Here is a 27,981-nt window from a genome sequence, read left to right on the forward strand (position 1 = left end):
TGTAAATCTCATCCCGGTGGTTTAAAAAGACCGTCGATTTCAGCACCACGGACAGTTCCGGCGCGGTTTCTAATTCATTCAGGCCCCAAATATTCTTTAATAATAACCAAACAACCACATCTTTACTTTGACTTTTTTACACATCGAAGAGCAGATAAATAAAAAAATGTATTTAAAACAAAGCATACCGGCAATGTTCTTTTTTAGACGAATGATTATTAGTAATTGTTAAGGAAAATAATAACAGAATCATGACAAACAAAACATAAAATAAATGGTTCATGAAAATCAAAAAACGACCAAATAACCAGACAAGTAAAAATAGGCTAAATAAAATAACGCAACCTTAAAAAAACAAAACAAACAAAAACAAATAATTTGGTCTGCTTAGTAAAAAGGAAAGAAGTAAAAAAAATGATAACAAAACATCATAGTAAGACTGATTTAGTTCAATAAAAAATATACATTGTTTACTAAATTCTGTTTTAACACAATAAATAAAAAGTGAATAAATTACCAAAAGTCATACGCTCCCATCATTTTTTCAGATATAATTTTTAAGGCAATTGATACAAAATAATAAAAATTTATGCCATTTTATAATTGTTAATTTTTATTAAGATGACAATTATATTAAATTGTCATCTTCAATATTAAATTGAGAACAAATATTATTGTTGATTTAATATTTCAACAATATTAATATTAAATTGAGAACAAATATGATTGTTGAATTATTCCCAAGCATTAACCACATTTTCTGCAGAATCATTCTACATTTACCATAGCTACCTCAAAACTAAATGTATGCATTTTGTTCAGTTGACCATTAGGTTTTTGCACTATTTACAATCATATATGGAAAGAGATGATGTGGAAAGATTTGTATTTTCAACACTGATGCCACCAAAAAAAAAAAAAAAAAAAAAAATCGGACTTTCATTTTCCAGCAAATATGAGAAACGACTTATTCTTACATTTCCAGGACTTTCCAAATGTGCCACTTGTTTTGAAATAAAAGGAAAGAAATATATCTTTGATTTATAATATTTATTTATAAACATACAGTAATGTAATAATAAATGCCATTGCATTTAAACATCAAATGAAACTATATTCCGAATAGTGTTCAAGGTGAATATTATACAATAAATACAGTACAGATGCAAAAAGGTTTCCATTCCCTACTGTTCTGTTAAAACCCTCTGGGAGAGGAGCTCAGACTCAAAGATACGGCGATAAAAGACTTGTCTTTGATTTACTCATCAGCTAAATGAGGATTAAAAAATAAAAATACAACAGCTGGAAAATGATCCTAAAATACTGCAGATCAGAAAAAGTAAGAGATGACCCCGGAGGTGAAGCCTGTTCAGCACAAGGAAGTTTAGGCTGCTTTACTTTCATACAGCAAATCATTTGGTTTTATGCTTACTCATGCATTTTTTTCAACACACCCACAACATATAACCAAGCTCTTAGCAAGAGTCCTAAATGTGCAGCTGGCAGGACAGGTCTTTAGTTTTAAACCAACCAAACATTGCACAGGTGCAGCTGCTGCTGGTATGTCTTCATATTACCTCTGCTGATGATAGATGTTTCAGATACAACAGATGTTTACGTTTTTTTCAGGCGCATAAATGAACTATACAGTTGAGACATGACCAAACTAAGCCTGATTCTTACACATTAAATATCACAAACATTCAAAATGAAACGCATATTTGCCCTGCAGTACGGAGAACACAGCATATTGTGTAACAAATGTTTTTTTCTTTTGTCATTCGCCATTACAGATCACAGGGCAATCAAAGGGAGATGATGAAATTGAATATGTTTGTATGAAAATTAACAGCAGTGATTAAGAGGCTGGCGGAGGGATGGAGTTTGCTTTTCTGCACTATCCAACTTTAAATTTGACCAAATCACTTGTCACGAAATGAAAATAGTGCTGAAATAAGACACCATACATCTGGTGCTTTGCTTCCTGCATCATTTCCACTTCCTAAGGCACATTAAACTGTCGGCTATACAACCAGACAGACTGAATACAGAACAATCTGCTGCAACCAAATAGCTCACAACTCACATTATTGCCTTTAAAATAAGCCCAAATTGCTCAATAGCTTTATATTAGAACTTAATTACATTCTTTACAGAAATAAAAGCTTTTATATGACAGTTAAGGGTGAAAAAATATTTACTTTTGTATATTTTATGTGTTTCTAACTGTTATCTAAAGGTTTATTCATAGCTTCATTGTACTTTTGTAATTTACCATATAAATTCAAATATTATTTACCTGAAGGGAAAAAATGGTGTTTATACCTTCAGAAAATTCAGAATGAGCTAGCTGATCTCCTTTTCTGCCCTCCGACTTCGATTTTTATCCCTTGGAACAACATCAATCTTTAATCTGAAACAGATTGCATCGTATTTTTGTGATTTTTCCCAGTATGAAAAGCGGTCACATTTTTCTCAGTGTGTTCAATGTGGGTTCTTTCCAATATGGCTGCCGCCTTAAAACAAACTCACTGCATGATGAAACATGTTTTATGGAAAGACGAGGATAAATTGAATCCAGAATTCACTCACGTAGCAGATGACATGAGCACAGAGAATATATGTTCTTGTTTTAAACATTCAACAGTTCCCAGATGTCTATTTGGCCCATATGATGCATCTTCGGTGGTCACAGAGCAGCAGAGGAAGCATACATCCCAACAGGCCGCGCAGGACGTGATTGGTGGATAATCAGGTTAAAATGAGAATGAGGCTTTCTTCTGTAAACCTTGTGCTTTTCACTCGAGCGTCACAATGTGGTCGGCTGTCCGGCCGCTTCAGAGAAAAGACAAGGAAAAAGAAACCAATAATTTTAACGAGCAGAAGTTTTTAAAAAAGGAATAAAAATGTTAATTTTCCAACAAAATTAATTTTGTCATCTCCTTTCAGACTTCCTTCTGATGCTTCACTGAGTCTGACTTGCTTTTATTAAAGGGACACTGAGGAGATTTTTTAATAAAGCACTTGTGTCTCACCAGGGTCACAGCATTTAAGTTTTAGAGAATCTTCTGATTTAAAAGTTTTAGAGAGAAACAGAATCAGTTTCCTTTAAAACACTAAATATATGAACCAGAATTAACATATATGTATATACAGCAGTTCACAGTGTGTATCCTTTTGTTAAACTTTAACAGAACCTTTTATTCTGGAACCCATATAAGGGCTATCGGCCATGAAGATGGTTAATTTGAATAATATTTTAGGTGGATAAGTAGAAACTGCAGATTTAAAAAAACAAAAAATAAAAAAAATAAACAAGAGATTGAGATAGAGAGAATGTTTGGAAACTTACAGCGGGAACGAATGTAACATTGGTTGCAATTGAGGAGTCCGTTTCTGATCCGGACGTCTGTCCCCGTGGTTGTGTCACCTAACTGTCCTTTACACACCCCACACTAACAAAGAGACAGGCAAGCAGAAGACAGCAAATATAGTTTATTCATTTATTAATACATTAAGATAAAAAACTCCATCACAGTTCTGGAAAACATTCAACTTTAATCCATTGTTGCTCTGGCAGCATGTCCAAACACCTTGTCCTGCAGAAGGTGAACCTCCACCCAGTTTCAAGTCTTTTTCAGCTTCTGACAGGTTTTCCTAAAACAATTCTTTACAGTTCAACCCAGATATTTACATTTCTTCACAAAACGGCTACGATTCATATCAAATCAAATCAAATCTGCTTACTACTTAAGTGACTCAATTTCACTGACTACAAAAGCTTGCCACACTATTAGGAAGGTATTGGCTTGTCTCATAAACCCTCACCAAAAATACACTAATGTTTTAAGTAGAAATGTGACAAAATTTGAAAAAGTTCAAAGTATATGAATAATTTTGTAAGGCATTGTGCAGAAACTGTATCTAAATCATCTTCTTTAACTCTACTCATTTGATATTCAAGCTTTTGCTAGTAGAAAACAGAGAGGTCTGAATCTGTTACAGTGAATAAACCTTGTGGAGATAAAGTGCAGCTTGTGGGCCAACCAACCTTAAAGCACTGGATGTGGAAGTAGAGGCTGAGAGTCTCTATGATCATGGCTGCTCCCTTCCCCAGAGGCTGACTACAGCTGGAGCACAGCTTCTTCCCACTGACAGACCTACAAAAGGGAGAAGAGACACGGTTAAGATTTTCTTCAAACCAACATCCAAAAACAGAGTCTGTTTGTTCTATGTACTGCCCAAATCCTTTACCTGTGATTAAATTACCACCATTGTCCTTCCTTTTCCTAATCTGTGTTTGTTTCATTTGAAACCTCATCAAAGCCTAGAAATTCAAATAGATTTGAAAACTAGAATTTCTCCTGCAACATTTATGAATCTCCTCAAAATAAACAAAATATAATACAATAATTTTCTTGACATTATTGTTTCAAATGGGAAAAAAAAAAAAAAAGACGAAAAAGAAATCCTTGGCTTGACTGTTCACTCTGTCTATTTAAAATTTCAGGCAGACTGCAGGGTTGCTGCTGCAGTGCTACATGGCATGAGATGGGTGGAGGAAAATAAAGGTGGGGGTGGGGAGTAAAGCAGAAAATGACAATGCAGAAACAAGCAGTGCCCATCCTCCTGGTCTTGGTGGGTTTTCTGTGCTGCAGTACCTGTTGGGCGGTGGGGGAAATGTGTCTGGTGCTGATGGACATGCTGCGAGGGGCTTTGATGAGCTTCTTACATTATTATCAGTGGGGCCGCACCTGGAAATGGACAGCAACATGCAACATGAAGATGGCTCCCAGAAACAGCAACGTGATTGGACGACACAGACGGACCACGACCAATCCAAACCACAGACACAAGAAACAGTTTTGGAAGATTTGACTGCACATTTTCATTTAAATACAACATTTTTTATGTTTTTATAAAACTTGACTTGTCTAAAAATGTTTTCTAAACACTTTCATGAAATGCAATGGATTATTTATGTGAAGGAGATTCATGGAGGGAAATTCAGGCAGCAGATGCCACCTGCTGGCTGTTCTTGGTTGCAACAGTGGCTCCTTTAAATTGAAAAGGAGGCAATTTCTTAAAACAGAAACAATGATTATGAAACATTTAAAGGATGGATTAATAAAACTGAATCAAGCTCTTTATTTCTTCTCTCTCTCAAACATTTACACACCTTCGTTCTCCAGCAGGCCGGCTGGTTCTGGTGCCTTCAGGCCCTGATTGCTTCTTGGGTGGAGTTGAACATTTGGGGGACGTAGGAGGAAGCTTTTGGCCGTTGTGAACACTGTGACCAAGTCTCTCTGCCTGACTGCTGTTCTGGCTCACCAAGCTGATGGAGGAAGAAAGAAAAACACAAAACCTTTGATCAAAGAACCTCATCTCTATTTATGTTCAAAGCCTCGCCCAAAATAATGTCAAAATCTGGACTTTATGACACAAGTAGAATGAATTAGCTCCTAATATTTAGGAATAAATCTTGAGTGTTTTGACTTAAACGTGTTTTGAATACAAAGAAAATTCAGATTAAAACACATGAATCTTCTTGCTAATAAAAATAAAAGCATTTCCATATAAATAAATTCATGGAAAACGTTTTAAGACTTAGGAATGCATGAGTGAAGTAAATAAAGACAGATTAACATCAAAGGTCAATTGGAGCAACTCGCTGAGCAAAATCATCAGTCAGCCACCTGAGCCACGTTGAGTCTCGGTTCACCAACCTTCTGCCGGTCTTCATGCTGTCGTCAGCAGTGCTGATGTCACTGGTTCTGTCATTTTCTTTCCTTTTCCACTCTGCACTCTCTGTACTTCCTCTCTGAATCATAAAACAGCAGATATTTGATTAGCTAACATAACTTCTGAGAGTTTATGTCTATACATTTCAATCACTAAACTAGAAGTTTTAATAGTTTTAGCTCTAGTGCTTAAAGTGTCATATTAACTATCTGCAACATAATCTTGGATTCTTTATCACAAACCAAGACAAAGTAATACATAATTATAAAATAGAAGGAAAATGATACATGGTGTATGTCAAATCTCAAAAGTGTGGCATGCATTTTTATTCAGAGCCTTTGAGTCAATCTGTTGTAGAACCACTTTGTCCTACAATGACATCTGCAAGTCCATTGAGGTAAATCACCTCTTCCTTTTATTTCATGTGCTACTTTGTGTTAGTCTGTAACAAATTCATAATAAAATACACTAAGGTTTGTAGTTTTAACTGAAAGAAATAAAAAGTATTTGTACAGGGACATGGGATAAACAAAACAGAAAATCCACAAAACATAATGAATAAGTCCCTCACAGACTGTCTCTCCAGTAGCTCCTGTTTTCGTTCCCAATCTGCCAGCGAACGTACAATCGTGTCCTGTGGCTCGGAGGTGGAGGAGAGCCCCCCTCGGCTGGGGGAGGGCAGGGCTGAGGAGCGGGGCGTCAGAGGCATCACAGTCTCCTCCAGTATCCGACGCTCCTGTTGGGAAGGAGAAAATCCCAAACCAAACACTGACTTAAACACAGTAGGTTGGTTTATAGATCTAAAATGGCCACAGAAACATAGAGTTAGTATGCTGTAACAATTCAGCTAATGCATGTGTACACACACAAACACACACACGCACACCCCCACACACCTCCTCATGATACTTCCTCTCCTCCTCCGCCACCTCCCTCTGTGCTTTTTCCCACTCCTCCTTCAGTTTCTCCTGCTCACGCTGGTATTTCTCCTGTCACCATGGCAACAGACACATGACATACAGCAGAGAGCCAAGGTATAGTGAAAAACGGAACTTTGTGCAGGTGGATGTTTGGGGCGAAAAACAGAAAAGATGTGCACAGCTAGCTGGCACAGCCTTCACTTTTAAAAACGTTTCATTTTTAGTTTTCTAGAACTACTGATTTTCTAACCATAAAATAAGGAAATTAATACGACAGAAAAAAAAACTTTAAGCCTGCATTTTTATTTTCTTCACTTAGATATGTGCCTGTTAAGCATCAAATGAAAGATCAGAATGCAGCAAAAGCCCAGCAGAAAACAGACAATACCAAAGCATGCAGAAGCTGATAAGCACAGAGTTCCTTCACAATTATTTTTTGAAAACCTGCTTTATATTTTTCATAATTTTAGGCAAAATTGCCAGAAAAGACAAATCAAATGTGTGGAGGAACCCCAGAGAGTTAGAGGAATTATCAACATTTATAATGGAGTAAGACTGGAGCACAAAGACAAAACACAGTGAGGAGGTGGAGAGCACACTGATGCGTCAGGCATTCGTCCGTTTGAGCAGATATCCTCACAAACAACCAGAAAGGAGTGTAATCTGTTTTCAGGTCTCAGGTGAACGCTGTCAGTAACAGACCTCACTCCTTTAAACGTCTAAACATGTGCAGACTACAGATGCTCATTGGCTGAGGAGGGAGAGAGGGACCGGGGCAGCAACAACAGCAGCCACGTTGGACAAACACCCCGCCTTTGTGTTCGCATGAGATGGAGACGGTGATGGAAGACGACCAGAGCAGGGCTTCTTCCACTGTGCAAGCTCGCCATCTAGTGGTTCAAGTGAGCATAGGGGAGTTGAGATTTGCTTAATATTAACAAAAATATGTCAGGGAGGAAAAAGCAATGAAGTGCAGTTAGTCCTTCTGTGATTGTGCATTAGATGAGAACTGTGATAAATAAACCATCCCAGACAAAAAGATGCTCTAAACAACTGGCTAAATTGCTTCTGAGTGGATTCTGTGGGTTTGTCCAAACATGATAAAGCAAATCTGATGAAACTAAACTCACTCTGTTGGTCTGATTCCAGTTATCTAAATTTAATAACTGGGAGAGTTAGATACAACATTCTCTCATTTACTTTGCATTTGCTTATTTTTCTGCTTTTCTTACTCAAACCTGTAAGATACTGAAATCAAACTCTACACATTTCCAGACGGGACAGAAAACCTGAGATAAACACGTCCTACACCTCAGACTCACTGTTGGTGCTGTGCTCTGTCTACCAAGCTCCATGACAAACTAAGTCTGGCCTTGCACACTCATGCGCCATGCTTTTCCCTGCATGGTTGCCATGTACCTGCAGCATGCGCTCCTGCTCTTGCTGCCACCTTTCCTGACGCTTTCGCTCCTCATCCGGGTCCCAAGACCAGCGGTCTCCCCGCCTGGCCTTGGCCAACACCGGGACTGACACCTGATAGGCCCACACACGTATACACACAGGTCAACATGCACAAACACACAACAGATACATGCACACATCGATGTCCACACATAACCCATTCACATAGATCCCGATGTACACACACATCCACCACAGAAAAAAAGAAAGGAGAAGGGAGGAGACAGAAATATTTGGTCTACCACAACAGCACTACTCCATTGCTAGCCAAAGGACGCCTACTAAGGAGAGAGAAGACAGAGAAAGAGAGCTGGAGGTGAATAAAAAAGGAAAAAGCAGTCTCAGCCATCAACTGCAGCATCCTCATATGGCATGCTACATCAACAGCTCCGAGTGATCTTCAGTAATTAGCTCAGTACCATTCAGTGCGACAACAACCAACGGCTAAGCTAAAAATGAGCAAAAAACGGGCATGATAAAAAAAAAAAGAAAATGTTGACATTTGCATCATTATATAGTATGATGGGGCTGCTTTGTTTATGGAAAATTAAGTAACAAAAGTTTTATTTAGGTTTAGATTTTTGGAGAAGATTTATCATCTGCTTGACTGTTTATAACTGTAGTTTGAATTAAAGGTAGAAATAAAATGTTTGGTGAAACCATACAAGTTCAACACAGAGGCTGCAGAAACAAACGGCGCAAACATGTGAATAAAAATAAACTGATAACATTTATGCATTCACTTCATATTCACATGAAGCATTTATAAACAACTTTATTACCAAAAAACTATTATCAAAAATGTGACACAATATTATAAATGGTCTTTTCTCCATAAAGAAGCCTAATCAAAGGACTAATAATCTTCCAAATTCCTGTACTAGTGTAGCAGCATTAGCAAGTCGAGTCAAATCACTGTTTCTACTAAAACTGCAGCGTTCAGATCTCTCTAGCACAAAGTATCAGGCCTGAAGAGAAGCAATATGAGAGCTCAGCAAACCAGTTACTCACATTTCCATGTCGATCTTTCTCTGCAGCTTCTGTTAACAAAAGGAACAAATAAAAAAATCAAGTAATATTCTCGATACAAAGTGATGGGGCAGAAGTTTACAAAACATCATTTTGGGGTGAAAACAAAAAGAAGATATATTATGAAAGCAATACATGATTTTTATAAGACTACAAATTATGTAATATTGTTTATGTTATCATTGTTGGTAACCCCGAAATATTTGGATCAGAGCCTAAAAATAAATTCATTTTTAAACCAGAGGAATGCGCCTACACAAAATATAGTTATTATTATTATTATTTACAAAATATTAGATGCCACCCAGGAATTATATGGGACATGGGTATGGAAAGCAAGAGGGTCATGGAAGATGGAAGATATTTTTGTCTGGAGGACGTTCTTGTCAGTAATTACAACTTTTTCCTCATTATTCTAAGATTCCAGGTGTCTTTGACAAAGAAACAGACACATATAATCACTGATCCTCCATCGTATTTAATACTGATAACAGAAACGGACAATAGATCACAAAAGCAAAAAAAAAAAAAAATACATATATAAGTTATAGAAATGCTTTAGTTACATTTATTTTGTGGAAACCATTAAAGATGCCTAACAATTTAGGCATCCCTAACTTGTGGCACCAAAACAAACAAATAAAACAAATGTTATAAAATGTTCCTCACTGAAAAAAAAAAATACTCAAATGAAAGACGTTTCTAAATTTTGCAGTTTGAGAATATGCTTCTTTAATTAAAAATGACGTTAATTCAATGTTTTCTTGTCAAGACGAGGTCCGCACGAATTCCGCACTCAGACTTGAACCTCGTACATGGTTCAATGTAGGTGTGATCACACTGTTAAAGCTTGTTTAATACAAGTCAGATGCTGCTGGTTTTTGTGGAGAAACCAGTAATGAACACTCAACAGAATACTGTCAAAAGCAGTTCAAACAGAAAGCTTCAAAGATTCCTCAGAAAGTAAAAGGATGAGGGAAAAGTGTACAGCAGCATGTACAGAGACCTCCACCGACACAGAGGTTTACCTGGTGGAGCGAAGAACTCCCAGCGTGACTTAGGGTTGCTGGAGGACTGCGGGGACTTGACACTGATTTCAAACTCTACAGCAAAATGATAAAAATACGTGGATGGAAGAAAAACAGGGAATGTGGGAGAGAAGAAAAACAGGGAAGGAAATAATGAGGGATAGGATAGATGTGAAAATCAGGAGCTGAAGCAGACAACCTGAGACTTTAAGTCAAACCAGGGAAAAGTTCTGTATTTTTACTTATGTGGTGGGTTTAGTAGAATTTTAGTTAGTAATAAGTAGACTCTTGGTATTAGGACGTGCGACTTATTTTTTCAATATATTTCAGTTGGCTCAAAACAGATCTCTGAACGTTTTGTTTTTAAAATGCTTTAAAGTGTCCTATTGATATGGATTAAAATCTGTACACAACTAAGAAGTGACTACAACAGGTTGTGATCAGTCATTTTATCTTATGTAAGCAGAAAGTTCTGAAAAGCTAAAAGAAAAACAGCGAACAAAATTGACATGATAATCAAACTTAGAATATAGGGAGGGATGGAAAAGAAGCTGCTGACTATGTTTGGACTTCAGGACATGAATTCACCTGATGACGTTTCCCTCAGGGGGTTATGTCCGAGCGATACGGGTGCAGCTGGACTCAGTGCCGTCTCCGCTCCCTCAAAAGACTCCTGACAGGAGGAAACTCTTACCTACAAGATGGTTTACAATGATTGGATGACTTCTGGCATAATGGCCACTGAATTTCTCTTACCATTGATGTTACGGTTGGGTCGTTTGGTGTGTTTATCTCAGTTGGGAGAATCTGCAGTACGTTCCCTGTGGACTGTTCAGTCTTCTCCGATTTAGATTCTGGAGGACAATACAAACTAAATTCTAGAGATCATAACTTTACACACAAAGAAAAATAGGCTATAAACCAAAAGCATGCTAATTAGGGCATCAGCATTTTAGTGTATTGCCAAGACCTGCAGGTGGCGCATTCTGAGCTGCAGTAGTTGACTTTTCTTCCTGTTGAGCAGCATCTTTAGGGCCTTCCGTCTCCACAAAGCTGTCCTCTGGCTGCTTTAGCTCCTGCAAGGGTCACAGATGGTTTACTGTCTGGATGAAAGACTGAGTCAGCAGATTGACATTCCTGTAGTGAAGGAGGAAATTGTTGCTTTCTAGAGTTCCAACCCAAACAGTGAGATGCCAAGAATTATTGGGCAAAGTTCCAGAGATGGAACAAGAAAATTAAATAAATGTAATAGTTATAATAATAACCTAAGGTCTCAAATCAAAAGCATGTCTTTGCAGGAATGTTGTGAGATTTAGTGTTTTGTACCAACAGAGCCCGTTTCCATAGAAACTGAACTGATGCAGCACGTTTGAGCTTACAAAGGCTCACTGGATTCAACAAATCATTCTTTCCACCACAGCAAACTGTTTGACATAACATAGATGCCTGTTAATGCTTTCAAAGTAACTTTATTAGATGGTGTATGAATGTAAATCATAAACATCCTGAATCTGACCTCAGGAAGAGAAGTAGGCCGAGTGGGAGTGGGCGAACCCTCAGTGACTGAAGCTGCCTCCATGTTGCTCTGTCTGCGGCTGGTTTTTGTTAACACTGGACTTCCTCTTTCGGGGGAGGAGGGCGGACTGAGAGCCGGTGAGGCGTCTGATGGGGGGGCATCTGGAGACGCCTGGAACAGGGGAGGGGAGTCCCTTTCTTTGCTCTCCGACTTCATGGAACTGGCATCATTTCTGATGTCGCCGTTTACTCGTAGCAAACCGTCCGCCTGCATAGCAACAGCACAGAGTTAAGAATAATTTCTACTTATTATGGCCATAAAACTATACTGGATGTGAGGCATCAGATTTAATTTTACTTACTATGTAGTACTTTGCAAACATTTACCTACTTCTTGGTCTTTTTGTTAGATTTTGTCACATTACAACCACAAACAACCATGTATTTTATTGGGATTTTATGCACTAGACAAATACAAAGTACAGGAAAATTAAGTGGAAGGAAAAAATCATTCATTGTTTTAGAAACTGTTTACAAATAAAAATCTGAAAAGTGAGATGCGTTTTTATTTCAGTCACCACTTCACACAGTCACCCTTTGCAGCATGAAGACATGAATAAACTTTGATATTAACTATTTTTACAGTCTCTAAATGTTTTACTTCCACGATTGGCCTTTATTTACCTCCACCAGAGTTACCATGGGGCTCTTGACTGCTTCTCAGGTAGAGAACCATGTCTCTGAGGAATTCCTAGAATTCATCTAAGATTAGATCACACATTTACAAATTAGCTGTCTTCTCATCATAATTGGTCAAACTGGATTTGATTTAGAGTCGACAGAGTAAAGTCGGTTTTACTCACTTTTAAGATTTCTACTTGTAAAAAGTTTTTACAGCTTTCCTTCTATTTCACAATTAACAGTCACAGAATGTTTTTAAGTCACATAAAATCCCAATTAAATAGGTTTAAGTTAGTGATTTAAAAGAGAGGCAGAATCTGAAAAAGTTAAAGGAATGATTACTTTTTAGCACAGTGTATTTTTCTGTTGGCTGAATTTTCACAACTAAAAAAATAATCAATTCATGACAAATAAAAAAAGTAAATAATTAAAGTCTAAAATCCCTCATTCCTTCTCATTATGAACCTTGCTTCTGTTAGTTATTGTCTGTTCATCTGCTGAAAACACCCTGCTGGCCTCTGCTACAAAGAAGCACTAATATATGTGTGAGGAGCTCCAGTGAGCGGTAACTTAAGACATGGTGCCGGAGTCGGCTGAATGCAGCCTCTCAGTCGGCCCCCTCTTCCTCCACCTCCTCATCCCTGTCCTTACAGCCAGTGTGGGCACTCATTGTCCACCGGGAGCCCACTTCACATTGAGAGAGGTCCTACTTGTCAACTTCTTAAGTCAATAGCGAACAGAGGGCTCCATTCAAGATGGGACTCCTGACAAGAAATTCCAGAAAAAGTGCTCTGCTGCATTTGGATCTGGTAATACCTTGCATCTCCCTTTACACCACTTCACATTGCAAGAGCTCATTTTAAATATTCATTTTGCTCATTTTTTGCCAGAAGAAAGGGGAATGGATCCATTTAAGGGTGAAATTGGAACATTACACACTTCTAAAGTGAAGGGAGGTTTTCGGTTTTCATACACACCAGTCACTCATCACAATGGTGGTTCTGTGACATTGTCATGTAAATGCTAAGAGATCTCTCAAGGGAAGAAGAGCAACAATACTTCCAGAATACAGTGGCTCATCTAAAGTTTACCCACTAATGTGAAAATGCCAGATTTTTTTTATGATGTAAAATATTAGTAATCATCAACTAATATAGCAGTTGATTAATCGTTAACAAAAAGGCCATTCGCTTAAACAACAACACACTCAGAGAAGTAATTTAGCCAAGACTTTGCAAAAAAAATACACACATTTTGCATTTAAAATAAAAACAGAAACACCTTTATCTGTAAATATGTTCTACCCAGAACTCCACAAGTGGTAGTTTGAGCTTCACCTGGTTCAAATTTAGCAAAAACCATCAAATCAACCAAGCACATTATGCTATCCAACTATTACCGGTAATCAGTTATTCCAAAAAATAATCACCCGATCAGCCTTACTCTGTGTTGATGCTAATTCAAGCAGAAAGAGTTTAGCTTTTCACTGTTGATGCTAGAAGCATTTTTTTTTTTTGCATCTTCTGCTACAAATGATCAAGTTTTCGTTAAAGGTAGATTGTTATTCCATTTTTGGCCATAGAGTATTTATTTTCTTATTTAAAAAAAGGAATGGAAGTATTTGTTTACTTGCATAAAGTAATTGTAATATAGAGAAAAGACTAATCGGGGAAAAAAAAAAGTTGACACATTCTGCAGACTTTACATTTAACCACTTAATTTTCAGAATAATTGATAGAATAATCAATCATTTGTTGCAGTCTTATTGTGTATTGAAGTTGAATTGTTCTGTATAATTCAACTGGAATACAAACAAATCTGTTACTTTAATACTTTCAGGATTGTCTTTTTATTCCAAAAAATATTTAGTTGAGCTGAACGGGAGTTAACACACATTGATTGTGTACAAAAATTTAAAATTATAAATCATAGCCTCAGTTTTTAACTCACAAACACCTATTAATATAATGTGTAGACTTTCAAAGGCAACTGCACCCTGATCATAGTTCTCCTAATTGAATATTTACATTTTATCAGAGCTTTATCACCATTTTGAAAATAATTTAGACAAACAGTTTAAGAGAGGTCAATGAATAGTCCGAAAGCAGTAGTTACATTTTTCTAAGGTTCATTTAAATGTAACCTTAAATATGTAAGTAACTCACACATCCTGTCTCACCTTGCTATTCCATTTTTCATCAGTCGACGGTCGGGGCTGAAAGTAAGGCTTTGGTGTCAGCAAAGGCACCGGTTTGGGTGACAGGGCCCGGGTGGACGGTGGTTCAGAAGAGCGAGAGCGGATCTGAGGCCGCTGGTGTGAGGTCGAGTCTTTGGGAAACTCTTCAATCTGTGCCTCCAGTGTGGACGTAAACCGTGGCGCCGGTGCAGATTGCTGCCGCAGGTACCTCAGTGGCCCGTCGGGTGCCTCGTCGAAAGGGTCTGGAGTCGTGGGGGAGGAGGAGAGTGAGAGGGAGAAGGGCGAGGTGGGAAAGGACGGGTCGGCCGACAAGCTGCGGTCCAGAAGTTTGGGCAGCTGCAGGCGCTCCAGGACGGCCTCGCTGATGGAGAAACGCTGGGCGTAGCGCTGGAGGATGGCCGACGCCTCCTCTGGAGTTCTGGCTTTCCGGTACATCTCCCGCAGCTCCTCCTCACGCCGCTCCCTGACAACAGGCAGATATTTTCAGGCTGACTAAAATAAATTCAGTCATTTGGAGTCAAAACAAACATCTTTCATATTATTGTCTTCATTTTCTTTACTTGCTATGGACAGCATTTTTTTTACATATTTCTATGTTGTGACAGTTTGGTATGTGACAGATGATCAATGTAAAAAAAAAAAAAAAGTTCATCTGCCTTCTCCCAGTCCCCATTAGAAAAAAACAGGAGTATGGTCTTATTGCTGTCAATCACCCTCCGTGTAGCAGAGGCTGCAGTTTCTTCCTGATAGCAGAACCAGATGGGAATGCTAAGGCAAGTCAGCATGGTCACTGATGAAGGTGGTTTTCCTGGAAAGGTAGGCTTTTTCTCAACCGTTAGCACATTGAGCAGTGAGTACATGAGAATGATTGACAACGCTAAGACCCTCCTCTTGGCTCTGATTGGTTGTTTTGTTGCATTTCTTGAGACAGCAATTCAGGGAGGAGGTCGAGGTGATAGATTTTTTTCACAGATTATCCGTTTCATATTACACCCTCACTACATAGTGACGGTTTTAACAAATATGTGACTTTTTTTAAGAAAAGTTATAAACTGCAGCTTTAAGCCTTTTGACAATTAATAATAAATATCTTTATTTATGTTGGTTTTTAAGTGATTTTAAGTCAAATTCACCTGAATGTGTGAAGCCCATATTACAGTACATGAAAGGTTTTTCACATATGGATGTGTTGATCACTTTGGTAACTGATTTTGTTCGGATACCAAAGTGTTCAATGTGTTGTGGACATCACCTACTTCTCCTCCACAATTTCTCTGTAGGTTTTGATGCTTTTTCTTCTTTGAGAGATGCAGCCGTCTCCTGACATCAGTCGCTCCATCATTTTCCTCTCCTCCTCTTTTTTGATCAGATCCTGAGAGACACTCCTCCTCCTACTTTTCCATCGGGCCAGGTCCTGACAGGCGCAAAAAAAAAGAAAAAAAAAAGAAACAGATCAGATACATGCCCTGCAGCTTGAAGGAACAGATATTTCTGCTAACTTGCAGACCAAATAGTGAAAAGAGAGGAGATTAATGCATTTACGTCTTGCCAGTGATTCTCATCTTCTTTTATTCTGTTGTACTGGTTGTGCATCAGCTCATGACGAATGTGACTGTGCGGCTGCAAGATGCCCTCGTTTTCACCACGCATGTCGATCATACTCAGACTCCTAAAGGAGAAGGTGAAACATGCAAAATGGAGGAACACGGCTTCAGTATTATGTAATAATATTGTTTTATTCAGAAACCAAACAACAGTTGCAGAATTCAGTTGTTTTTTTAGCTTCATCTGGAAATTTTGAAGTGTTTTTTTCACCTTATTTTCTGTTCAAGTTTACAATGTTAGCTTGTATTTGTCTTTGCAACCCTCAAAACAGGAGCAGCCAAAGTAAAGGAAAGCCAGCCTTCTTTTACAGAACCAAACATTTGTGCTGATTCTTTAACTCGTAGCAAAAAGTTTTTGTTTTATAAACTATCATCTTAAAATAACTTTTCTGAATCCAGCAGCAGAAGGCAAGACATGCAACTGGCTGAAGCACAAGGATTGAGCCAAGTCCGTTCCAAAACAAAACATGGATCACAGGCCGCAAGAGAATGCATATGGTCATCATTTTTAATCACAGCAAAACACTTTTACACTCCAGATTGATTTAGTCCAAACAGTTTGAAGTTACAGTTTGTGATTGAAGTGAAACAATCTGAAGTAGCCTAAACTTTACTGGCTCTACAAGTTTAGTTCTACCTCATTCAAATAAGCTAAATTATTGTCACCATAATGGTAAATGCTTTTGTCTTATTGTCTCAATTTTCAAGCAGTAAAACTCTGTTCAACAGTAACTCTTTTTTCAGACATAATGAAGCATTTTAACTAGTTTATACAACCTCTTAACCCTCATCCCCAGAAAGTGCAAAGGAAAAACGGCACACGTTCTGCTGCATGCAAATAGGATAATAAGCATTAAGAGCTGTTGATTATAGGAAAACAATTTTTTGTATTGTTGCATCCAAATTCTGCTTAATATATCTCTAAATATCGTGATACATTTTTTTCAATCCAGGTAAGGGTACAAATGTTTGCACAGTCTAGTAATCTAGACCTTTTTATGATAGAAGGACAGTAGGGAAAAACTGAATTACAATGAATAAATATGTACAAGAATAAGAATCTGTGTCTGATAAGGGATCCAGAGTTACTTTCCCCAATAACATCTGAAAGAATGTGTGGAAAGAGTTAAAGTACAATCAGTAAGACTCAAAATGCATGAAGAAAAAGAACAAAAAAAAACACCTCCTACAAAACAAAAATCAAATTCTGGCAATAAATGAAAAGTGGAATGAGTCGCAAACTGGAAGCATTCAAATGTTGACAATGCAACTTACTGTGGATCATCTGATAAATTATCAGAGTGGCTGAAAACATAGAGAGCACGAAAAGACAACAATGACCAATGAACACAACACTCAAGAAAGAAATATTTTCTCATGCAAATATACAGAAAATTAAATGTCTGAGTGTTAAATGACAGGTAACAGATGATAATGTTCCAATTTAGAAAAAGGAGGATTATGTAATGGTTTGTTTGGTAAATTATCTTATATTAAAAATATAAACCAAACACAAGAGGGCAGTGTTATCCAACATACAAATAGAATTGCGGCACTGCAAAGCAAAACAAAACAAAGAGCAAGAAGAAAAGGTGCATTTTGCAAAGAGAAGCTAACTAAAGAAAACTCATGCATCTTTAATCAGCATGAGCAGCTGATTAAAGTGACTACTTATGAACTCGAGTAAAACCATAAAGTTTCTCTCTTCTCTTTTTTAACTGCAGCTGCTGCTGTTATGTTGGAATGGTGTGAAAGAAAGTGTGGCTTGTGGTCAGGGGAAACTAAATTTAGAGAGTAATCTCAAAACCAAACCCAGACTGTTTTCTGCAGCATCTGTTTACCACATGGTATACTCCAGAAAAATATCAATCTACCAAAAGATTTTGGTAGGACATCTACCTGTAACACGTCTCAAAATAGTTCCATGTGTCTCAATGCACAATAAATGAACCAAACAATTAGTTCCCCAATTGGATGACCTCAAAAAACAAAACAGCAGTATTCTTGTCTGCTTCTTTAAGCAAAAAAAGCAAGGAAATTAGAATTTATTTTCACATTTCCATGCTTTGTGTGAACATTTAATCATTTAGAACAGCATTTTTAATCCTGGTTTATGCAGATAATATCATGCACTATTTAGATCATCATTCAGTCAAAGCAGTGCACACTGAGGTCAACATCATGCTGACAGAGATTGCGCTCCAGGATCATCGAACTGACAGATCCCTCAGGTAAAAGGCAAATCAAGGAGTTGGAGCCCAAAGCATCAGAGTTTGATAAAATGACTCGGCTCACGTTGCTGGAAGACTACGACCCAAACAAGATTTCTCTTCCTTTGCTTCTTCTCTGTCACTCCTTCCCTTCAATCCGCCTGCATCGGTTGCTCCTGCAGCTGCTAAAGCGGTTGCCACGGCAGTGGGCACAGGAAGGAACTCAGAGGAAGTGTATTTGGGTGAGGTCAGCATTCGACAGGCCCGTTTATCATCTTCATCTGCACCTGCACATCCCGCATCCTCCTGGTCTGTCGCGGTCGGACGTTTCCCAACACGGCTGGTAGTGCTGGGTGACAAAGCTGCCAAGTACTGGAAGAGTTCCTCTGAGCACGAGCGAGCTGGAATACTGCAGAAAGCAAAGTAAACTGAAGCGCTTCGCTGCCTAGTATCTCCCTATATAATCAGACAACATTCCTCTGGAGCAGCCTGAATGTGGAACGGTTGTGAGGTCATAAATCAGAGGAGACGCGGCATGCTAACAGATCTGTTTAGAGCAACTGGGTGCAAAAACAGCCAAACCCAAAAACGCTTCAAGTCTTTTTATTGTTTTGTCACCACTTTGTGAACAGCTGCTTTGCTGGTAGTTTTTACAGCGTGCAGAGAGAAAATGGCCAGCTGCTGGCAGGGAGAAGAACGGACTTCAGTCCCAATCTGCTCGGGGTCAGGGACGGAAGAAGACCTCATTTCCTCACATCCTGAGGGCGGGTCACATGTGCAGGCAGTTTTTGAGTATGTTTTGATACGTGCACACATGCGGGACAGTTTTGCGTGTATGGCCCGTTTAAACGTGCACACATGTTTCTTTGATGGTTGTTTTAATGAAGAGATTAAAGCTAATCTACTGGAATGTACAGGGGAAATATTTTCTTTTGATTCTTGAAAAATTTATTACCAACACTTGCCCTGAAAACACATTTACATCTACTCCAAACCTTTTCACGCTTTGCAACATTGCAGCCCCTCCTGAGCCAATGCAGCAAGAACACCTTTGGCTACTGTTGCATATATTTTGGGATTTGTCTCTACCACCTTAGGATATCTACAACCTGAACTTTCTGCTCAGTCTTCCTCTTAAAATAACTTGAGCACCATACGATTGGATGGGGAACATCCATGAACTTAAATTTTCAAGTCTTGCCACTGATTCTGAATGGGATAAAGGTATGGACTTTGACTAGACCATTCCATTGTAGATCTGGCTATATGTTCTAAGGAAGAAAGGAAGGAAAACCTGTGCCTTGATTGTCCTGTGTTTAACTCCATTTGTCTTCCCAATGATTGTGAACAGCTGAATTTTTACTAATAAAAACATGGATGCTGCCACCACCATGTGTCCGCTGCATTTATACTGAAATTAAATTACAATTCCTAAAGCAAAATTTGTTACTATGGATGATATTTCTGGATGTCAGAGTTCATATGAATAGCTCACTTTTCTGATTTGCATTTTTTAAAAGAAAAAAATTAAAATTATGCAAAATTATCCTTACACTTGACAATTATGCACTATTCTGTGTTGGTCAAATATGTAAAATACCAACAAAATTACATTTAAAATTGTTATTGTAAAAAGGCAAAGTGTGAAAAAGTTTAAGTAATATGAAACCATTTTAAATTCAAATACTTTTGGTAAAACCATGCGTGACTAGAAAAGAAAGCAACAAAAGTTAAATGAAGGCTTTAAATCTGCTGTGAAACTAAACATGTTCAAATATTAATATCTATGCCAAGAGCTTTATGTAGGAGCTTTGCATAAAATCCTTGAAACCTGCAGGGCCTTTGGAAAATACACATTCTTAAAATGTTGAGAATCAACCAAAGCCATAACAACTGTGCCAAATTGAAGAAAACAAAAGGGAAAATGGGAAATATAACTCACAATAACAAACCGACAGGACTGAACGAAATGTTGAATTTTCTAGGAAAAAACTACAAAAACACAGGATAAGGCTGGATTATGATATAACCTAAGGCTTAAAATGTAATTTTCAAGAAATAATACGGCCAATTCCAGAACAAGCAAAAAATGATGAGAACTGAAATATAAAAACCAGCATTGAGCCTTGACAATTGATAAGGCTCCCCTTGTTACTTAAAACTTGAAGTATAATTTATGGCCTCTGGGTGAACACTTATTCTGGTTCAATAAAGGAAAGGCAATTCAGGACGGTGTGTCTTAACCAGCTTTGAATGTGCACAGAGCCTTGTTAGCTTACAGTTAAGCTGTTGAAAAGGAGCGATGGTGTAAAATCTCATCTGATAATTACAGTGCCAAAGTGTAAAAGGGTCGGATTAAAGCACCAGCTGTAAAGTTGGAACTGTTTTCTAAGGATGAGAGCCATTCATTGTTATGTTTATGAATAACCTTGAACATAATTTCAGAAAATGTGGCATCTGCTGACAATTACAATGAAGGAAGGAGAGATATTCAGATGGAAAGAAACTGACACTATTGATATAATACTCAGTTGAAATAAACAGTTATTCGAACCAAAATCTTTCACATGATGGATGAATATCAGTTCTATCAGGTTTGCTAATCTTTCCTCTCATAGGAAGTAGTTGGTAGTAAGAAGTTTTCAGAAAATAATATGCAACCAAATGAACTTTCACGCAATTTGAGCACTTATTATTCCTTAATTTACAAACTTACTTACAGTTTCATGCTTCTTTAATCTGGAACAAACTTCTAGAAAACTGTAGAACTGCTAAAACACTGAGTTCCTTCATATTGAGGCTAAAACTTCATTTGCTTAGAGGTGTCTTTGATCAACAACTGGAACATTGATTAATTCTAGTCTGGATTAAACATTTTATAACTTCTGTTTATTATGTCACTGTAATGTAATGTTTCTTTTTTTGTTTGTTTGTTGTGTTTTATTATGTAAAGCACTCTAAGTGTACTGTTGCAGAAATGTACAATACAATAAACTTGACTTGTTAGGAAAGTAAGTCATATTGGAAAGAGTTGTGACCCAAACTGCCTCCATAAATATGTGATTCCAATAAAGACACCTTTAAGTTCTGCTGAAGGTGGTTCTGAAAACTACTGAATGAAGAAATGCAAATTCAAACAGAAGGAAAATTCTTGTGATTACTTTTAAATAATTTTAGAACTTTTGAGAGTAAATAATAATTCTGTGTTTTCGTCCATCTCTTTTAGCTATTTGCTTGCTCATATACACATCCATGTATTCACATAGGTCTCATGTGTGCAAAGCTACAGCTAAAAAAATGACACACTAGAGAACGCTGTCTTTAGGGCGTAGCTTAGATAGAGGCTAACAAAGGGAATTACAAACTGTTGTTTGGTGCCATTTTGCTCTGTTAGCCCATAAGAATAGCATGAACAAATGGACAAGCTGTATTTTGGTATTAATAAATGGAATTCATAAATTCAATTCACTGACTCTTCTTCAACCTCATGCATCAAGAACCTAGCTAGAGGAAGGATATTTCTCTGAACAGAACCAAATTTTCTGAGAGAACTGAGAGACTATGTATGACAGGGGTTCCCAAAGTCGGTCCTCAAGGGCCGGCATCCTGCATGTTTCTCTCCCTGTTTTAACGCACCTGGATCCAATGATGGCTAATTAGAAGGACTAAGAAGAACACTGACATGCTGAAAAGATTGTTACTACCCCCAGGGAGAGAACTAAAACATGCAGGATGCCGGCCCTCGAGGACCGACTTGGGCACCCCTGATGTAAGACTATTTCTTTCTCAGAAGATATAAGAAACAACAACTCCGTAAGAGATTTATAGGAAACACTTATTTGAATCCTGTCTAGAAAAGGGAAGTTGGACATGGAATTTGACCTTTGCTCAGAGACGACCTTCGGCTGAGTTATGGTGTCTCTGGGAGGCTCGCTGCTCCTCCTTATTCCCACAGCATGGATATTAATGCAAGGCGAGAAGACCTTCAGCTTTTCCTCCTTCTCCTCCTCCTCTTCGTTTTTACTCTCGCTCTCCTGAATCTGTGACTCGATGATTGGGGAGGGAGAAGGGCTGAGGGACTCTCCAAGTGGGAGTACTAAAACAGGGAGTCCATTTGTACTATTATATCATTTACCCCACACAGAGGAAAAATCAGGAGCACATAATCAGGTTGGAGGAAAATTGGTGACATGAGGAGGATTACGGTATGATGATCACAAGACGTGAAAGCACACGTGAAAAATTAAGGGCAGGAAAAGACAAGAGGTAAAACATGAAAGGAAAAATATTTAATGAACAGTTTTGAGGCCACATAAGTTGAAAAAACAAACACAAAAAAAATTAGCAGCAAACAATGAATGATGATGGAAACCGAAACAATGTGGAAGACTAATTATAAAACAAAGTGGCTTTGAGTTAATTATCTGCAATTTATCTCTTAATAAAACTAAAGTGTCAGTTCAGTCAACCTCTGCAGTGATAGCACATACAGACACAATAGTTAGTAAAGAGAAAAATGTGAAAGAATTTGCTGAGCAAGCAGAAATGTAAAACTTGCGATGAAAAGTCTGAACATTTCTCTCCCTGGCGTTAACATGCCATACAAATATATACCCAATAAGCCCTTCAGAGCTGAGCAGCATGGTTCAGTGAGGGCCAATGAAAACACACATCTGGCCTCCATCAGCCACACCCATCAGAACAATATGAGATGGAGAAAAATAATCAGTGGCTAAAAGGTTTCATACCAGAAATATGCACATTGACACACAGTGTCTGATCCAAATCTAAAAACCAAAGTTTTACTCCTGTTTATTTTAGCTCCATCTACTCCAACTCATATTTTGATGATTTATATTTATAAGTGCACCTCATTAAATTAAAATAATTAAACTAAACAAACAAGAGAATCAATGAAAGTGTTATTTTTCATCGGTTTATTTTAACCTTTTCTTTTCATCATTTCGTGACTCACCTACAGGGTCTGCCTCCCCCTACAGGTGATGTAGCGGTACTCCAGCTCTTGTGGCCTCCCTCCTCCTTTTCATTCTTCTTCTTGCGAAGCGGTGCCGGCACATATCCACTCTGGTTGCTCCTGTTGGGGAGGTACTGGTTGAAAGGCATGGCGGTGCGCAACTCAGTGACTGATGTCCGCCGCGCCAACATGTCGTCCTTGTGGAGGTCCGGCATCTTCCTGTTAGGGGTGCCGTCGGACTCTGAGTCACTGCCGCGGCCTAAGGTGAGCCAAAGAGGTGCAAAAAAGATTTTTATTAGAGTTATATAATGATAATCATTGTGGAAAATACTGGCCATTCTACTTCATTTATCTTCACACAGAAAGTAATTGTTCACTGAATCAGGATTTAATCTAATTTTCGGAAACTAGCATATTAAAAGATTTTTATTTTCTCGGAACGGAAGAGATGTAAAGGTGAGGGACATATTTCTTCCAGTTTGGAGAACTTTTTTTATGCCTCAGCAGACATCAGACTGAAGGGCCAGAGAAAAACAAACTGAGGAGATGATTCAGCAGAGTTACAAAACTCTTGAAGGCTGAATCCCATTATCATTATGCAATGAAGAGCTGCAAACTATAATTACAAGGAAATTAATGGAAAAAATGCATTACTGAATCAGATATTTAAATTCATAACAGATTGTCTTCATCATCATTATTTTGCAGTATAATCTTAACAGTTCACCAGTTTTAAGCACCTTATAAAAGACTTCATATCCTATGAACTTGTTCACATTTTGTCATGTTACATTAAAGAAAATTTACTTGTCAGCTTGTCAGAACTAATGTTAATAAAAACTTTGAAGGGTAGAAGGTCAACTCCCAGCAGACCAAACTTTACAGCCAGAGCTGCCATGGAACGGTTCAGATTAAATAATACGTGTTAGAATGGACCAGTCCAAGTCCATACCCAAATTCAGATGAGAATCTAAAGCAAGACTTGAATTTTTTTTCTGACCTAATCTTTTTAGCCCAGCAAAAAAGGCAAGTATTTCTAACCATTTCTATTCTCTAGATATGAGTAGATATGAGACCCCAAAATCATACTGTAGATTCTGCAGGTTTTTTAATCAGTGCAACTAAATAAAAAAAGTAATTAAAAATGTTTCAGTTTTTTTTTTTTTACAAAACCAAACAAAAGAAATCAATCAACCAATGCTACTTTATGTTAGTCTATCACAGAAAATAGACTAACTGTAGTATGATTAAAACAGTATATGAAGACCTTCCTTGATAAAGACTTTTTACCTATATAATTTAATTCAGATACAGCAAAACATTTCTAGGTCTTGTTTAATTTAGGTATCTTGTAAACGGTAAGAAACAGCTAGCTGAGTCATTGACAAGGATAACTGGGAACAGAGCAAAGGGGGGGGGGAACAAAGGTGTAAAATTATTTTAAGAGGAGACTTGTAATTGATGAGCCTCATGGCAGATGTCTGAAAACCTTTTCTTTAAATCTACAGATTATAGTCTTCAGTTCCTAAACGTTATGAGCCTTACAGCAATCTTACAGTGTTATAAAATTCAATGCATTCCATCGACTGAGCATCAGTCAAACCCAAACAGGCTGATAGGCTGTGTTTATGAAACAAAGACAGTAACATAAATCATTACTAAATTAACATTGAACAGCTTGCGACATTTTAGCCTAGAGTGTGCAGGATTTTACTCTGGATGCCAATTTGTCTCCATTTCACAGTTTGAACCCACTTCAGGGTCTTTAATGTTGTTCTCAACACCTGGCTTTGCAGAAGTGCACTGCTCATGGACTTTCCCTAATGTGTGGGGTAAATTCCTCTGCAAAATGTCCTAATTCGATCCTCTAATAATACACAGAGGAGAGGAATGAAAATCAGGTTCTTAGGAACAGTCACATGTGTAATTCCAGTAATTTACTCCTGGCATACCAGTAGGTTCCTCTTTCATTTGTTGATTTATTTTGAAAACCTTTCCAATCAATTAGTAGTGTAAAATGGATACCTGTGGATCAGCTTAGACAAACTTGAGCCACTGTCTCTTCACTTTGAGTGCTGCTGTGCTCAGACTGTGAGCTATGACTCAGTGTAAACATTTCTTAACTATAAACACAAAACTTTCAACCAGATTTGAACCACGAAATAGGCCTTTATTTCTGATTAGAAACATATGGGAGCACCCTTTTCTATTAGTGGAAATAAACGTCACATTATAGTTGTGAAAAGTTCTGGTCTGAAACAGATGAAGCTCCAACCAAAAAGGCCTTCAGATATCCACACTTCCAACTGTGAATGATTTGGTTATGACTCCTAACAAATCAATAGGAAACATGAGTGTCCCTTTCATCCATGTAAATCCATCTTTAAGGAGTAACATATGTTTTCATGGGATGATGTGTTCTCTGTAGATATGGTAACACTGAGGCTTGAGGGAAAATGTTTCATGTGTCAGTGCTATACTGTACCAGATTACAAACATCATCTACCAACTCCCACAAAAAAGTAAAGGGGTGCAGTGTGTTAAATATAACAACTGAAATGATGGAAAGTCCACAGATAAAGAGTGATGGAACTTTCCACAACTAAGACCGATGATGTGGAATTAAATGATTCCAGTTATTAATTTTGTCTGTGGTATGAGCTGCATTTATAGCAGCCAAAAATTGGGTATTAATATCCATTTCCGTTATGCAACACTTAACGAATTGACCATTTTAACAAGAGCGAAAAACTGCAGTCAGAAATATGCAAAAATATTTAATATAATGTAACCAGGGATCAAATCTTTGTTTTTCAGATTTTAAATATTTATTCAGAGCATAAGGTTTAATTGCTTAACTGAATAGATTTTCTATGATCAATATGAGGGAATTAGATAAAAACTGTATTATGCAAGCTCCCCAAGACAGTCTCATGTATTAGAGCTGTATCAAAGTTGGCAGAGACAAAACCATGTTGCCAATATTGAATTTCATTCAAAGAATGAACTAAACTCTTCCATCTGTCCCCTAGTTACTCAGAGTGAAGTCAGTTTGGGTTTTGTCTGAAGATCAGGGTAGGAAAACCTGGCACGTTTGTCTGGATGTTGGTAAATGGATGCATTTGTTCACAGTGTGAGCCAAGGTTTCATGCAACTGGGTGATCACAGATATATGCTTCTCTTCTTCTAGTCACTTTGTTAGTTTTTTATTCAATCATGTCTGCATTTTTGAAGATTTGTGTGTTAATAAAATATTAACAAACAACATATACATTTTTTGATAAAATACACCCAGCATTTTAATATCTGTCACACAGCTCTAACTAGGTAAAGTAATTTCATAAAGTTTTTCAGGGACAAATTCTGCTTTTTGTGATAACTTTATAAGTTATCACAAAATTTTTAAACTCTGGTGTTGGGGAATATGAAATCACCTTGAGGTTCATGCTCAGAAAAATTGATTAGAAGAAACTTGTGCAGTAAAATCCTTGAGATAATTCTTCAGGGCATTCTAGCAATGAGATTTACTGCAGCAACCTAACAGGATAAAAAAGTCATCTCTCATATTGATTAAGGATTTCTGTGTCATTTTTTGCCTTTAAATTTGTAAGACTACAAACCTCCTATTCTTTTTTTTTTACTTGATGGAAATGGTGTGTATTTTTTTTTTTTTAAGTTAAACTTATCAACAAGTACGGCACATTTAGAGAACTAGAGTCTGATAGCAGGATTTCCCTTTGCTCTTTCCAGAAGGAGAAACAAACAGTATGCTAAGTGTTGCTCTGAATTATCAATCATGTAGTTTAGCAATGGAAATAACGTCATGACGAATACTGCAGGCTTTTATAAGCTGCTGTTAAACTTTTAAAGGCACTAATTAACAAACAGTGTAGCAGTGAACAGCTGTTAGCTGCAGCAGGTGGTTAAGTTTGGCATCATAAAAACCTGAAGAACTTTCTAACACATTGTGCAATTTCAGCAAAAATAATAAAAGCTTCTTTGACGTTTGGGTTGCTAAGTGCCACATACATACAAGTATTTACCCTCATATATTTTTGCTTTTTGCCCCATAAGAGGAGATAAGGAAGACTTAGCTTCTGCAGTAGTGCAAAGTGCAAAGTTTAACAGATTCCACTATTAATATTAAAACATTTTTGGGTATATTTTGAGTTTAATATAAGAAGTTCTAAGCATTTTTAAAGGGGATCTCAAGTATTGACATATTTTAGCTTTTCACTACAATAGCTAGTGGGGTTACGCTGTGGTCCATAGCCCGCCAGCGTATCAGTGGTTCTCTGGCAGGCCATTGTATGCAACAATTCTAAACAAAGAGAGATGGATGATATCCTACCATCACTGCTGCCGCGTGGGACCAGGACATCCGGCGACGGAGTCTGTTGCGAGCGCGAGCCGAAGGAGTCCAGGCTGTCGAATGAATCTTCGCGTCCGTGGCGTGGCGGGGAGAGCGAGTCACTGCGTTCAGAGTCCCAGCAGTCGATGTAACCACTGTCCCGAATGCTGCGTTGAGGACTTTCTGCCGCCTCTGCCTCCTACATTATGAGGAAAAAGGAAAAACACAATCAGATTTTTTGGTTTCTGAAATGTGAACTAAAAAAAGG

The 27,981-nt window shown here is 37.8% G+C and overlaps 1 protein-coding gene across 10 annotated transcripts in view; it reads right to left on the reverse strand.

The window, feature by feature from the left end:
- Positions 1 to 1,035: 1,035 nt before the first annotated feature.
- The window catches only part of limch1 (LIM and calponin homology domains 1), a 70,063-nt gene continuing 43,117 nt past the window's right edge, over positions 1,036 to 27,981 (reverse strand). For 2 of the 10 annotated variants that reach the window (XM_023328501.1, XM_023328509.1), the window contains 20 exons: positions 27,714 to 27,912; positions 23,363 to 23,621; positions 16,116 to 16,242; positions 15,830 to 15,987; positions 14,556 to 15,036; positions 11,697 to 11,963; positions 11,151 to 11,256; positions 10,937 to 11,034; positions 10,769 to 10,874; positions 10,181 to 10,255; positions 9,135 to 9,163; positions 8,082 to 8,195; positions 6,639 to 6,731; positions 6,314 to 6,478; positions 5,727 to 5,821; positions 5,180 to 5,335; positions 4,662 to 4,754; positions 4,052 to 4,160; positions 3,353 to 3,455; positions 1,036 to 2,835 (listed from right to left, as the gene is read on the reverse strand). In XM_023328501.1, the coding sequence (XP_023184269.1) occupies positions 2,810 to 2,835; positions 3,353 to 3,455; positions 4,052 to 4,160; positions 4,662 to 4,754; positions 5,180 to 5,335; positions 5,727 to 5,821; positions 6,314 to 6,478; positions 6,639 to 6,731; positions 8,082 to 8,195; positions 9,135 to 9,163; positions 10,181 to 10,255; positions 10,769 to 10,874; positions 10,937 to 11,034; positions 11,151 to 11,256; positions 11,697 to 11,963; positions 14,556 to 15,036; positions 15,830 to 15,987; positions 16,116 to 16,242; positions 23,363 to 23,621; positions 27,714 to 27,912 (2,859 nt within the window). In that variant the 3' untranslated portion in view covers positions 1,036 to 2,809. Of the gene's footprint in view, positions 2,836 to 3,352; positions 3,456 to 4,051; positions 4,161 to 4,661; positions 4,755 to 5,179; positions 5,336 to 5,726; positions 5,822 to 6,313; positions 6,479 to 6,638; positions 7,553 to 8,081; positions 8,196 to 9,134; positions 9,164 to 10,180; positions 10,256 to 10,768; positions 10,875 to 10,936; positions 11,035 to 11,150; positions 11,257 to 11,696; positions 11,964 to 14,555; positions 15,037 to 15,829; positions 15,988 to 16,115; positions 16,243 to 23,362; positions 23,622 to 27,713; positions 27,913 to 27,981 lie in introns of those variants that run through there. The other 8 variants (XM_023328502.1, XM_023328503.1, XM_023328504.1 and 5 more) reach the window with 8 other exon arrangements.

Source organism: Xiphophorus maculatus, chromosome 23 (genome assembly GCF_002775205.1).
Source record: "Xiphophorus maculatus strain JP 163 A chromosome 23, X_maculatus-5.0-male, whole genome shotgun sequence".
Taxonomy (NCBI): domain Eukaryota; kingdom Metazoa; phylum Chordata; class Actinopteri; order Cyprinodontiformes; family Poeciliidae; genus Xiphophorus; species Xiphophorus maculatus.